This window comes from Pleurodeles waltl, chromosome 11, assembly GCF_031143425.1.
Source record: "Pleurodeles waltl isolate 20211129_DDA chromosome 11, aPleWal1.hap1.20221129, whole genome shotgun sequence".
NCBI lineage: Eukaryota > Metazoa > Chordata > Amphibia > Caudata > Salamandridae > Pleurodeles > Pleurodeles waltl.
Window position 1 is genome coordinate 97400299 of NC_090450.1, and position 14913 is coordinate 97415211.

At 43.1% G+C, this 14913-nt stretch overlaps 1 protein-coding gene across 1 annotated transcript in view; it reads right to left on the minus strand.

Moving 5' to 3' along the window:
* The window catches only part of LOC138265069 (multiple epidermal growth factor-like domains protein 6), a 768694-nt gene extending 754402 nt beyond the window's left edge, over positions 1-14292 (minus strand). The window contains exon 1 of the mRNA XM_069212617.1: positions 13780-14292. Coding sequence (XP_069068718.1) covers positions 13780-13904 — 125 coding nt within the window. The 5' untranslated portion in view covers positions 13905-14292. The remainder of the gene's footprint in view (positions 1-13779) is intronic.
* Positions 14293-14913: the final 621 nt, after the last annotated feature.

Here is a 14913-nt window from a genome sequence, read left to right on the forward strand (position 1 = left end):
TTATTTGTGTTGGCTTTAAATAATTGATGGTTTTACACCATTCATGGTTCTTTCAAAAATAGTGGTTTGTTGTTTTGTGGGTGTGCTTGCACACATCCTGGATTCGTCAGTTGCATGCTTCTTAACTATTTACCTGGCTTTAATTATACACATCACTTTTTTATTTTTTTTATTTCATTTGTTATTCATGGGTCTTCTACCTATATACTAGGTTTGACGCTTTATCCTGATGATGGTTTCATTCACCGGTCAGACGAATGGAGACATCGACGGATCTGACCACCACTATTACTAACTAGAAGGACTCACAAACCCTCCCCAAAGGGAAATGTATTTAAAAGCAAAGAAGGACTAATCAATTGGGTGGTTCCTGCTTGTCTTGGATCACTCTTGAGGGTATAACAATGTTTAGGTGATCCATAGCTGTCAGCGGGATAGTGTGTTTTGTTTGACCCTTTCTTCATTATTTTAATGCATTGTGTATTAAAGAAATTGCAATTTTGCTTCACTGTACCAAGAAATACACCTCCATTAACAATTATTGTGTATTCTATAAATCATTGTTATTTTGGTTGTCATTGCATTGAATGGTGTGGAGCGGATATTCTTAACAAAACGGAGTCTTAAGTTCCTTGAGGAGGCATTGCTTTAGGATTCTGCAATAATCCTGTAGGATTATTGGGTCGCCCCGTTGTGCTAAACTGTTCTTATAATTTCAGCACCGTATTTAACATTGATATATAAAATAGATATTCATCTGTGTTAGTAACTGTTGTGTTAATATATGATTGGGCACTTAAGGGGTTATTAATTTCAATAACGTCAAATATTGTGATGCCATTAGAATCAAGTTCATGTGACATCACTTCGTGTGGAGATTTATTGTCAAAGATCATATCATGTCTTTTCATACCACATCATTGGGTCAAAGGGTGGGTATGTGATGTCATTTCTTCTACCTCTGATATTCTGGTGAATCAAGAGTCATGTAGAATAATTTGAGAATCTTAGAAGGAAAGACTCACCGCCTCTAATCCGATCCTGTGGCTGGATTACATAAACTGTACTGATGATTGAGCACTTTTGGTCCTGAACATCAGGGGACTTTGCACTGGCATTTGCACTGTCTGACTAATGCAAACTGTAATTTTTTGTCGGTGCAAACTTTATTCTTGCAGTAGTGGAGGTGTTATTTGCCTAGTGGTCAATCAATGCAACTGCCACTGAAAAATTGCCTGTTTGCCAATGCAAAATTGCTAATCAATGGTCAACAGCATGTGATTCAGCATGTACTCAGAATAGTGAATATTCTTACACTCACTTTGAACAAACAACACTTGAAGACTGCACAGCCAACTGGTTATGTCAACTAGCTATAATGTCTATTGAATCAATCAATTATTAAGCACCTGATTACAAGATGGATGGAGTATTATCCAGAGGATGGATACTACACTGCCCAGTTGTAACTAGCTCGCTCCTCATTAAATTGCTAGAAAGTTCATTAATGAAATTAGGGCTAGATTGTCCTAGAAGTCCAGTATAAACTGTAAGGCCCTACAAATGAGCTACATGGTCTTCAGTGTGCAGCCTGCCACCCTGCACAACAAAAACTGAATGGGTGGCCTACTTCTCTAACTCACTAAGAAAAGGGTCAAGATTGTAAACAATCACATTTGCTGAAAACACCATGGATGTGTCCCAGGATAACAAGCTGCCAGTGAAACAGCCCTGTTTGGTTCTTCAACTATGATATTGGAAATGATTGCAGAAATGAGCTAGAATGAGATCTCATACTGCTCTATGTAGTATCATCCCACTGCAGGGTGCCCATTTCCCATCAGCCCCACTCACTCTGGTGGTGCCATGGAGTAAGGTGGAGTCTGTGAACCTGGGAACAAAAATAATAATACAAATAATTATGTATTTTTATAGAACGCTTCATACCACACTTCTGCCACTTCTAAGTACTGTAAAACAAAAGGTGTTAAAGTTATATAATTTCAGAATACTCAGTTTATAGTTGTTAGTAGAATGGATCTTCGAGTGGGGCTTGACAGAAGTTGAATTTACAATCTGTAGATCCTAGCAGATCCGAACAGCAAGAGTTTACCTCATTAAGCACTCTTGCTTACTGTGATGCAATAATAGTTTACACCCCGGGACACAGGGAAACTTGCAGGGACATGGTGTGCTTTACATACTCCCTTGAAACACAATAGCAATGACAAGAGATGTCTCTTGCTAGACATTAGATGATTTTTCTCAGGCCCCAGTTCTTTCTCTCTCCATGTCAGCCCCTGATCAGCCATAATCCTGCTCTCCTTGTGCTCCATTTTTTCCTTCTTCTGGTCTTTGCCTTTTGTGATTTTTTTTCCCTTTGCATGAGTGCATTTCCATTTTTGTGCCTTCCTGTGCCTTGTTTTTACCTCCTTTAGCCTGTTTTTACTCCCTCTTTTATCTCCTGTTTGTTTTGTGTCCACGTGTTTCGCACCTCCCTCTAGCCCTTCCCACTGTCACCAGGCACCTTTACCTCATCCCAGGACCTACTTAATAGAGGCCACAGCATGGCTGCACAGGAGTTGTGCACAGCGGGTGCACCAAAGGAAGCCATCAACACCTGGACGTTGCCCAGCGCCAGGAATCCTGGTTCTCCGACACAACGTCATCAAAATCTGAGTCCTGAGCCGTAGACACCATGACAACCACTACTGCTGCACCTCCCATCAATCCACGGTAGGACCTTTCTCCTGCAATCACTGATTCTTCTATTGCATCATCAGACTGCCTATCAGCATACCATCCACCACCACATCAACCAATCAACACCTACTTCACAACTTGCCTGTCTCCTCCTCCTCAACCACTCGCTCGCTTTTAAAAAATGCCAGGGAGATCTGGGACTTCATCACCACCATCACCCCTGATGTTGTCTTCCTTATTGAGACCTGGCTCACTCCCGACTTTGCCACAGCAACACTCGACGTATACAAGATCACACACAGAGACCGCACCAACAAACCCAGAGGAGGGATCGCCATCATCCTCAAAGAAACCATTCACTGCCCTACTGAGACAGAAGATACCATCCAGACCATGGAACACCTCAACTTCAAACTCCAAGCAGATGGAAAAAACACCATCAGAGGCACCCTTGCCTACAGACCACACTCAAGGTTCTGCACCATTATCCCCGACTTCATCATCTTTCTCTCGCTAGTGACTCCAAAGACTACATCTTCCTCAGAGATCTAGACTTCACAGATGACCTCAATGACACCAACACCACCAGGCTGCTCCTAAGCAGCTTGAATACAATCAGACTCACCCAACTCATCATCGACCCCACCCACAACTCAACAACCCAGCAACAGGGTCAAGTTCAGCCATGTCACTGTACTCACCTGGACCGAAAACTCCATTGTAAAATTCAGGGTCTCCATCCCCGCAGCTCTATAGTCAAGCCACCCAGCACCCCCTACCACAGTAGGAGCAAAGTATCATAGAGCCAATGGGCCAACATCCTCAACACTGCATCAAACCTAGACCAAGGTGTCAAAAACTTCAACTCCTGGATCACCAACTCACTCCCATCAAGACCAGCAGCCACAGGAGATCAATCAAGCAGGCAAGATAGCATACCAAGGCACTGAGAACTACAAAATGGCACTGCAAGAAACTGGAGAGAAGATGGGGCACAAGCAAGGACATGTCGGGCAGGACCCCCTTTGAGGTCACCCTCAACCACAATTACCAGCAACTGAGAGAGACAAAGAGGAAAGCCTTAGCCAACCACGTTGAGTCTAGTTCCAACCACAGCAAAGAGCTTTTCAACATTGTCAGTGAGTTGGCCAACCGTGCAGCCACAGAAAACAGCATCACCCCCTCATAAGAACTATGTGACAGGCTCACTGACAATTTCCACCATCTATAAGAATTTCGAACCCCAGCCCAAGACCTCAGATTTCCTTTATGAACTCACCAAAATCAGCACAGGCCACCAACTTACGTCATGGGACTAGCTCACCTCTTAGGACATCACCACCATCATGAACTCCGTCCACACAGGATCCCCCACAGACCCCTGCCCGCATGACTTTTTCAACCTCTGAAGCTGCAGTACCAGCAGCAAGCTCACCACTCTCTTCAACTCCTAACTTGCCACGGCCACCTTTACCGAAGACTGGAAACGTGCAGCAGCCAACCACTCCCCAAGAAACCATCTGCCGACCTGGGAGAACTCAAAAACTACCACCCCCATCGTCCTTCTCCTTTCCCCCACCAAAAGTTCTGGAAAAAGCCATCAACTGACAACTCATGAAATATCTGCAGCAGAACCTTCTCCTAGACACCACCCAATCTGGATTCCATGCCAATCACAGTACAGAGACTGCCTTGATTGCATCCACATATGACATCATAGCTCTCATCGAGCAGCTCTTCTGGACCAGGAAGAAACAGTGGCCTTGATCCTCCTCGACCTCTCTTAGCTCATCACATCATGATCAGAAGGCTGCATTACACTGGTATCCAAGGAAACATCCTCAAGTGGATTGCCGCCCTCCTCACCGAAAGAATGCAAGGACATCATCTGCAGTGTCCCTCCAGGATCCACTCTCAGCCCTACTCTCTTCAACACCTACATGACCCCCTTAACCAACATCGTCAGACACCATGGACTAAACATCATATCCTACTCATACAACACCCAGCTTATCCTCTCGCTCTCAGAAGATCCCGCCAACACATGAACCAACATTCACAGGTACATGACAAGCATCACCAACTGGATGAAGGTCAACTACCTGAAGCTCAACACGGACAAACTGGAAGTCCTAATCTTCTGCGACAACACCATCCCTTGGAACGACTCCTAGTGGCGCCCAGAACTAGGAACATCACCCAAACCGAGTGACCACACTAGAATCCTCAGCATAGGCCTGGACAGAAAACTGACCTTGACGTCTCAGATCAATGCAGTCTCCTCTGCTTGCTTTTGCACTTTTTGCATATTATGAAAAGTCCTCAAATGTCTCCCCCTGAACACCAGATGTACCGTCACTCAGGCCCTAATCATTAGCAAATTAGACTACAGTAATGCCCTCTAAATTGGGATAACCGCACACTTTCTGCAGAGATTCCAGACCATACAGAACTCCGCTGCCAGATGCATGTTCGACCTCCCCAGATGGACACACATCAACACCCACCTCAGAAAAGTCCACTTGCTCCCCCTACAGAAGAGATGCCAATTCAAGCTGATGATCCATGCCTACAAATCATAGTGCAACCAAGGTTTAACCTACATCAACCTTCGCCTGAACTTCCCCCACCCTACCTAACAACAATGCTCCGACTCCCTATCACTCGCCTTCACACCTCGGATCCACTGAAGCAACAGTGGAGGATGCTCCTTCTCCTACCTCATGCCGAAATCCTGGAATGACCGCCCTCTACAGCTGGGAACCTCCACCTCTCTATTGGAATTCCAGAGATGACTCAAGGCCTGGCTGTTTGACTGAATCACCTGAACCACTATGACCCTCAATCCCCTGGATGCCCTCTCAGGAGAAATAATATGTAAATTTAGTTGATTGATTTCAATACAATCCAACTGTGACTCAGGCCTAAAGTTATGAAGGCAATGATGGCTTAGAAATAAAAAATGAGTAGTTTGTCATGTTGGTTATGTGACAGGAGTAACTTTCTGGATTTAGATCATCACTTCCTTCTAAGGGACGAGGACAGGGAGAACAAAGGGATAGTCAGTGGGAAGGAAAGCAGAGAAGTGTTTGGACAAGGTGTGAGGTTAGTTTGACCAGCAGTCTCATTGTACAAAGTAGATTTAATCAGTGAGGACATTTAGCCTACCTTACAAGCCTTGTCTCATCATATGGAGGAAGCATTAAATCATTAAGGCTCAGAAGAACGCTGCATAGCATAGTACTTGTAATGCTGGTTGCTTTTAAATCAATGCATTTGGAAAACTATGCTCTGAAAGGAATTGTTGGGCCCATATTTAAAATATTTCTTGAGGGGGAGAATGCTGTTGAACGCTCCTGGAGAGAGTTGGATGTGGTTACTACAATCACATGCTTGATTTAATTTTCCAATCCTTATTGTTATTCAGGGAATACATCAGAAATTATATTTCATGTAAGTTTTTTCAATGTATGGTTCTTTTTCAGGAAATACAGCTGAAATGATCACTGTTTGATGGATAGCTTAAAGGCACCATGAGAAAACACTAGAAAGTTAGAAAGAGACTAAAAAGAATTCTTTATGAGGCGTGGCCTAGATTGTTCCTTTAATTTCTTAAGCAATGCATTGATATTGATAGTGTTTATAAAGCACGCAATTGCCTGAAGGCATCTTGACGCTGTTGTCTGCTAGAACATTATTGAGCTAACTGATTGGCAGAGCTGTAAAAAGTCAGGTTTTGAGTTGTTTTCAAATGCATGTAGTTGGTCTGGTCTCTGAGATGCCTGGCATTTTCTTCCAGAGTTTGCATGTGGTGAAGATGAATCTACGACCGCCACAAGAAGCTCTATTAATGTGAGGGATTACAATTGTTCTTGGTGTAGCAGAACAAAGGGCTCGACTGGAGGAGTACAATTTGAATTTAGTTTGAGGTACTCGGGCCTGTATTATGGAGTGATTTGTAGGCAAAGCATAATGCCTTAAAGGCATTCAATTCCTAGTGGGATCCCAATGTAGCTGTGACAGGGCATTAGAGGCTGATTTAAACTTTGGTATTCTCATTAGGAGGCGGGAAGATGCATTTTGTAGAATCTGCAGTTTATTAAAAATCTGTTGTTGGGCTCCTATTTGAAGAGTGTTGCAATAATCAAGTCTACATAGCACCTGAGCAATGACTACCAACTTCTGCAGTTCAAAGGGAATAAACAGGACAATCTTTCTCAGTGATTTTAGCATGAGGAGGTAAGCTTGCCAACCTCTACCATGAAGGTCAAATTAGCATCAAAAATGACTCCTAGGTTACTAGCTTTCCCTGCTGGTACAGGAAGGGGACCCAAATGTGGGGGCCACCAAGATGAGTTCTAAATGTGTCCTGACATCTCAGTTTGTAACAGTATTTTTTCACCTGGGAGACTGATTCAGTCTATTTGAGTTTATTTTGCCAATACTGAGCACAAGAAATAAAGCGCTTCTTAGAGCCCATTCACAAAGCTTTCCTCCATCCACACCTACTCTTAGAAATATCTTTCTCAATCAGGCCTTTATGTAGTAGTAGTAGTAGAGGTAGTATTTGGTAGTGCAACTAACATACATTACATTTAAAACAAATTTCAACGATATAAGCTTAAAAACCTTGTTTAAAAAATCAATGTCCCTTAAAAGATGAGGAATTTCTCTAGAACACTCTCTTAATTCTCAAAAACCTTAAAATGACCCAAACTCCCTTATCTTCGGCGGAACTCATTTTTTTTGCAACACAATCGACTGGTGCCAAGATAAATATAGTAACATTTTCCAGTTAAATAGTAATCTGTTTATATTAAAAACTTATGGCGCCTATGCCAAAATGTCAGCAAAGCTCTGCTGACTGAGAATACAATTGCTTCTGTTATACTATATTTTAAAATTCTTAAGGCTTGCAGGTGGTGTGTTCTTACAAGGTGTAAGCAGATTGGACGAATCCATCTCCTACGCAGCTCACTGTACTCTAATCATGCGAATAGGACATGGTCTTTGGTCTCGTTTGCTAAACCACATGCAGGGCACAAACTCTAGCTAGTGCCCCTATGCCACCTGCTGGTAAGGGGACGTAGAGGGAGTGTGCCAATCCTAAATCGAATATACAAACGTTTGGCAATAGCATGAGCGATCTTATTGAGAAATGGTTCAAAACATGGGAACAACTTTATCCCCAAGAACCTGCTCGTCAGATCTATCAAAACTGGTTGCTCATTTATATACTCCCAGTAATGGTTTTTGAGTACATGAATGTCAGCTTTGCGTAAACAATCTGGTTCATCCAAAAATCTATCCAGGTTCAGTCTACCAAGCCAGTCACGCACGGAATTCATCCAGGGAACGCAGTTAATGTTGACTGCCCCTTAGGGACTCCCTTAGGGAGTCCTATAATGCCTCAGTTCGTTGGTAGACCACAAGCGGACCCAGTAGGCCAGGGACTTTAGAGGCACCAAAGTCGCTTTTCTGCACAGGTTTAGATCCAAATAAAGAGGGGTCTATGAAGTGCTTTCTGGTAACTTTATGTGTTTCATTACAAATGTATTTTCTGCAGTAGTTAAACAGTTAACATTCCTATGTCCCCACAATTCTGCACCAAATAGGGCAGGTCCTTGTGCCTTAGCTTGATAGACTGCTAGGGTGGGAGACACAGATCTTGAGCTGGTGGTCTTATGGACCCTTATAATAGCATTGGAACTATACTCAATTGTTAGGGAAGACTTTGTTAACTGGGGATGCCATTTTAGATCGCTGGTTAATTTGACCCCTAAATAGTCAAAGGATTTAATCCTCTCTAGTATTTCACTGCCCATTCTAATTGACCTTATCCTTGTTCCCCTTTGTCAAAAAATCATGTATTTAGTCTTCCCTACATTCAGCTCTAGGCCTCTAGAATTACAGAAATTCATAAATGTATCAATGTGATTTTGAAATCAGTAGGGAGTCGTCAGCGAAGAGTAAAATAGGAATTTTTGCCTTATTCGCTGTAGGGGAGTCGTTCTCACAGTCAAAGAGTTCCTTCACCACATCCTTCATATAGAGTGTGAATAGCATCGGGGCAAGTACGCCCCCTCGACGTACGGCACTTCTGATGGTGAGCATATTGGTCAATTCTCCCCTTTTTGCCCCATCACACCTGAGCATAATTATTCGGGTATAGCCTAATGATCACTACAAGCAGATTTAGTGGGACCCCCATATTCGACAGTGCTTGCCACAATGTGTTGCGTGGGATAGAATCAAAAGCGCCCTTGACACATATTTCCAAAACAGGGCCGCCAACTAGAAAACCTGATACGTGGTGTTAGTCTGGGGTCGGAAGCCTGCTTGTAAAGGGGTCAAAATGTTCTTGTCTTCAACCCACAGTAGCAATTTATCTAGGATTTGTCTGACAAAAATGTTCTGGAGGTTGGCGATGAGACTTATTGAACTATAATTTGAGGGGCAACTGGAGTCCTCTTTTTTGTAGATAGTAATGATCTCAGCACCCCTCCATGTCTCAGGCATATCCCTTCCCCTTGAGATAGCATTAGAAAATAAGTTTATGTAGATGCTCCAGACTGATGTCTCAGATTTGTATAGGTCGCCTGGACTTTTATCTGGACCAGGCGCTTTGGCACATTTCAGGGCATTAATTGCTCTGACTGTAGCAGCTAGGCTAAACACTACTGGGCCCGTCTCGCCCCTTGCTTCCTGCCTAGAGACAAACTCCCCAGTAGGCGCTTCATCCTTGTTACGTTCAAACTCAGAAGAGCTCTCAGGTGCATAGGGTATTAAAATGGGAAATCCAACTATCAGGGTTTATATAATAGTGAAGAGGGTTCATATCATCCGACCCTGCTGTGACTGCCAGCTTCCAGAAAGTCTGTGCATCTTTCCATTCTGCTGCTTTTAACATATCACACCAGATCAAGTCATCCCTCTCTTTTTTCACAGTGTGCAGAAATCTACTGTATTCTCATCTGGCTTCCATTATTCCCACTCTATCACCCTCCTTTGTGGCCTTTCTTAGGTGGACTTTTGCATCTGCATTGAACCATCTAGTTGTTTTCCCCGCTTCCCTCCTTCCCATGATTGTCCATATAAAACAGTTCCTTCATATGCACATTTAGGATCGGGATGTCTGAGGGTTGATATTGATCACATCCACAGAGATGGATACAAAAAGATCATAGATCTTTAAACATATGTTCTGATTGGACATCACAGCAGACCAAGAGAAATAGCAGCCACTGCTGGCAACAATGGGCTCGGGAGCCGTCATCTTGTAGGTGTTGTTTGCCTTCCTCACTAAACCCCTCATAACAATAAAAAAAAAGAATTATGGTCGCTATCCAATCGATTTTCGACTTTCATATCTCCTAGGAGATCCCACAATCTAACACTAGAGTGGTCACCCCTCTTAAAAGTTTTGGCCATCCCAGGATCAGATACTGTATGGCCATTACAAGCTCTTAATCCGCTACTAACCATCAGGGACACTGTCTTAAGGGCAGTAGCTGAAGGATTGCTGCACAATTTTCCAGCTATAGGAGGAATATTCCACAGTTCATCGTCTAAATCAGAAACCTCCTTCAAAAGCGGGGAAGGCTCAAATGTGCTATTAAAATCACCTGCCAGTATAATATTTATGTCAGTATTAATATTTTCTAATTTCTCCTCTAGTAAAGATAGGGTTGGGGCCTCTTTGCTCCCTATTGCCTGTCATACATAGATATTAATAAAAGTGATGAGTGCACCAGAGAGGAAAGATAAAATACAACCCAAAAATGTCAGGGGAGTCTGCCTGCACGATCTTATGGAGGGTAGGTAAATCATTCTTCAGCAGAATCAAAAGATGAGTTCCAAATTTATCCTGACATCCCAGTTTGTAACAGTATTCTTTCATCTAGAAGACTGATTCAGTCTATTTGAGTTTATTTTGGCGATACTGAGCACAGCACAAGAAATAAAGCACCATTAACAAAGCTTTCCTCCGTCCACACCTACTCTTAGAAATATCTTTCTCGATCAGGCCTTCATGTACACCTTTGTGGGAGCATTACAGGATTGGGTTCAAAGCGCCTACCTGCATGCGGAGTAGTAGGTCTCTGATTTTCAGTTCAAGCTTCGGCCAACATATTTAATTCACTTGAAATGACAATCAGTCCTAATTTTGTTTCAGTCTCTTCCTAGCTGAAATCTAATTGAAACCTAGCAGTGTGATGCCATTACCCCTGACGAAATAGGCGCACTCACAAATGATTAAGAGATAAACTATGATTTAAAGGCAGGTTTTTGACTTTCGTGCACTCTTTATCTAAGGGATATGAATGCACTGAATAGATGTCAGATGTATTTATCTATATGAGTATTTATAATAATAATAATCATTTACAGAGCTTTGTATTAGAACGTCTTTACTACTATCCTAATGAACCTTTTTATTCTCAACCTTAGAATATGGAAAGATTGAAAAAACACACTAAGGCTATTAAGCGAAGGCTTCCACTTTTCATGCAGCTCCTGGATGCCAGCTCACAGCTTAGGGCCTTAGTTAGAGTTCATTAGATGTGAGACATCTGCTAGAAATTGCAGATGTACTGCCTGCCATATTGAGAGTGCATTTATGTGCATGCCACTGTAGATATGGAAGTCCTAACATCACGTCCTGTGCTGCCAAACACTAACTAAGGCCCTAAATAAGCTGTGTTTCATGGTTGTAACTTGTACTCTTTAGGTAACACAATAACCACTACAGCTAAAGCATTAGCCCACTGCGCTATCTAATAAAAATAAAAATGTGTAACCTGCCTGTTACACACCGTCCTTTTCAGTACTCACATTAACTGTCTATATATGTTTTGACGAGTCATACAAGATTCGATTGCACATACCGTATCTCTGCAGCAAGTGCAGTAAACACAAGGGTTTGTATTCTCCCTATTGCCCACTGGAACTTGTTGGGTACACAGAGAGCTCTGCAGTAGGTGTCTTAACCCAATAAGATATTTTAAAATGCAGTACATGTATGAACAATTAACTAAGCTATGCCAGATACACTATCAAATTAATCCTAATTTTACATTTCTTTGGTGGCTGCATTCTTAAAAAAAATATGTATATATAAGTTGTGTGTCAGAATCAACTCCCCAAGACTTTGACCCTTGTAACTCTGCCCCCTTTCTGCTTCCAGCTTTCAACTCACAACTTATGAATTCTGGGGTGAACTTTCTAAATTGTCTCCACTGGGAATATCTGCACTGTTGGCCACATGGCTTGATTCTGCAAGGCATCGGTAGCCTGACAGAGTTTTCCTCACATGCTGTAACATGCAAGGCCACCGGTGGTCTGCCAAGACAGTCAGGAGAAAGCCAGGGACACTTGAAGAGTAAGTCGCAGAAAAAGCGTTCCAAATCTGAGCCACAAAGAAGAAAGCATGTTGCAAAACGCCAGCGACTGAGTCTTAAACCTGAAAGTCACCAGATTGCCAGACAAGAAGCTAACTGAATTCTGTGATAAATGCTGTGGTTTCAGGGCTGAACTGATTCATTTACCTATCAGCTTCAATAGGGTGTCCTTAAGGAAACAGCGAAATGAGGGTGTCAAAGAAAGAGTGCAATCATTTCCACGATGTCAATATATTTCGGGGTTAAGATTAAATAAACGTCACTGAATATGGAATTCTGAAGTGACTTTCAACTGCTTTGGTGTGACACAAATTGACAAATAATGATCTTGTTTATAGAGCACCTCATACAACACGTCTGCCGTTTCTATGCACTGTAAATACCAGGTGTTATTATTGCCCAATTTAATCTCACTCAGTTTACCAACCTTGAAAGAATAGGCATCTCAGTTGCTATCCAGGGATTCGTCCTTGCCAACTGCAGACTAGTTTGTTTGTCAAAAGTGAACATTGCACTCACTGGGTCATCCTGTCAGCTATAGAGTTTCCAACATCCGGTTTTTGCTCTGAGGGGCTTAAGGAATTGATGATTTGGCTACTGCGACCAAGTCCCCAAGAAGACTCAATGTTCTGCCTTTGAATGTCTATATTTTATAGCCCCAATAAATGCCATTGACTGTGGTCCTTCTGTCTGCCACTGGGTTGAACATATTATGATGCCCTAGTTAGTATCCAAGTACCAATGATGGACAGACAATAATAGGCTGAGATAAAGAATGAGGTCAAGCTAGCCAAGTAAATGAGCATGATGAAAACACCCATACAACATTGTGCTTTCAGTATCTTGTCTATAACTTTAAAGTTGCTGTATTATTGTCGTATTGTACTTAAAGTTATACCAACGCCTTTGCACCTGAAAAGATGATGATACATGGTATATTATTTTATAATAGCAGCTTCATAGGTTCATTATAATCTTAAAACTTCTGTACACATATCACTGGGAAACGTTGCTATACTTGCAATATTTGAAAATATTCAAGGAAATAATTACATTTTAAAGTGAAAAAAGTGAAAGGTAAGGAAAACCTATAACGCCAAAACGTTCACACGCCCCCTCTAAAAAAACTTTTTGCAGTTAAAGGTGAACATTTGCACCCAGATTTACAAACTCCTTTGCAAAGTGATGCACGGTCACAGAAAGCAGCACAAAAGCAACGCAATGGCACTTAAAAGGTGCCCCTTTTTCAACGCAGAAAGCGCTTTGTGTCACTTTGCGTCAAGTGGGCGCTACAGTATAAACGTATACTTTTTGTCACAAAGCCCCATTCATCAACATAGGCAAACCGGGCTTCGGATTAAAAATTAAGGAGACGCTAAGAAGGAGAAACGTTATTGTTTAAAAAAAAAAAAAAACATACATTGTGTGTGTGCTGAGGTTCACAGCACATAACAGATATAGTTGTGCACAGTGTGTTCTTGCGCAACGCAGCACAAGAAGTCTGGTGGCTGGGCTGTGTTAAAAAACGAGCACATCAGTCCTGTGATGGGTTACAAGGGTAGAAAGTGTGCGCTTTTTTCCTGTCAACTGGAAACGAGCTATTTATTAATGCTTTCAGGGGGAGCGAGACGAGCTGTGGCTTCTAGTAAGCTGGTGAACGTACAGAAGCACTTACATGCCCGGCCGGAGGTCCACCTGAGCCGCCGCTGTCAGGATCCCGCCCAGGCAGAGCAGCAGCCCGAGCCCCAGGCTCCTGGTCGGCTCCAGTCCGCAGCACGGGTCCCTGGAGCGCTGCTCCATCCTCAGCCGATGCAAGTCGTCCAGTCAAGGGTACCCGGGGAAGGTGGGCGGTGACGGGCGCGTGCTGTTGGCGCACTCTCTTGGACCGTGGGCCCCCTCAACCTGTGACCCGGACCGTGCAGGGGGGCCACTCTCTTGGACTGTGTGCCCGCAGCCGGGGTCTCTCCACGGCAGAGTCTGACGCGTGCGTTCACAAGTGCATGTCCACGAGATGATGCCGGTGCAGCCTTGCTCGCAGTTCCTCCAGGAGTCCAGTGAAAAACTTACAAAACACGCAAACTCGTGACGTGAGTCCAGAAGTCCGATGCAAAGATAACGGTTCTGTTTGGCTCTGAATGATGTAGCAATGCTTTAAAATGGTGAGTGCTCTGGAAGTAGCTGGCGCTTATTCGAGTAATTTCAGGACGTCTCATCTCCTCGCACTCTCTCACACGCACTGTCTGCCGAACGTCTCCCGTTCAGGGAGAGAGAGAACTTCTTCAGTTCAAAGGGATAAGAGAGGGAGGGGGCTGGGGGAAGGGGGATAGGGGAAGGGACCCGTGGAGCTCACGTAGAAATGCCCCCTGCTGCAGCCCTCCAGGTTTTATCCCTAAACCCATCTCCTTTGGATTCATACCACGAGCTCAAAAAGCCATCCTCTGATTGTGCACAGATAAATAAACAAAGAAATAAATATTAAACACAAACTGCAAAGCTTTATCTCCAAATTTCTTAGCAGGCAACCCGAAGATTCTTTTTACTATGTTTCTGTAAATGGCGCTCTTCTACACGCTCTACCCACAAGATACACTTCTAAGTGTACACCATGCATTACTAAACCTCTCTTCAGTGGTGCATGGTTTGCGCCGCTACTTGCAGTGAGTGTGAACCAGGGCACATTTATGGCGAATAAGAACTGGTTTTTATTGCCAGATTTTATCCCAGAGCAAAAGAGAGACAGATAGAAAAGACAGATTAAGACAGGAAACAGTGACAAGTGGAAGGAGGGATGAAAACGAACCCGAAAGAG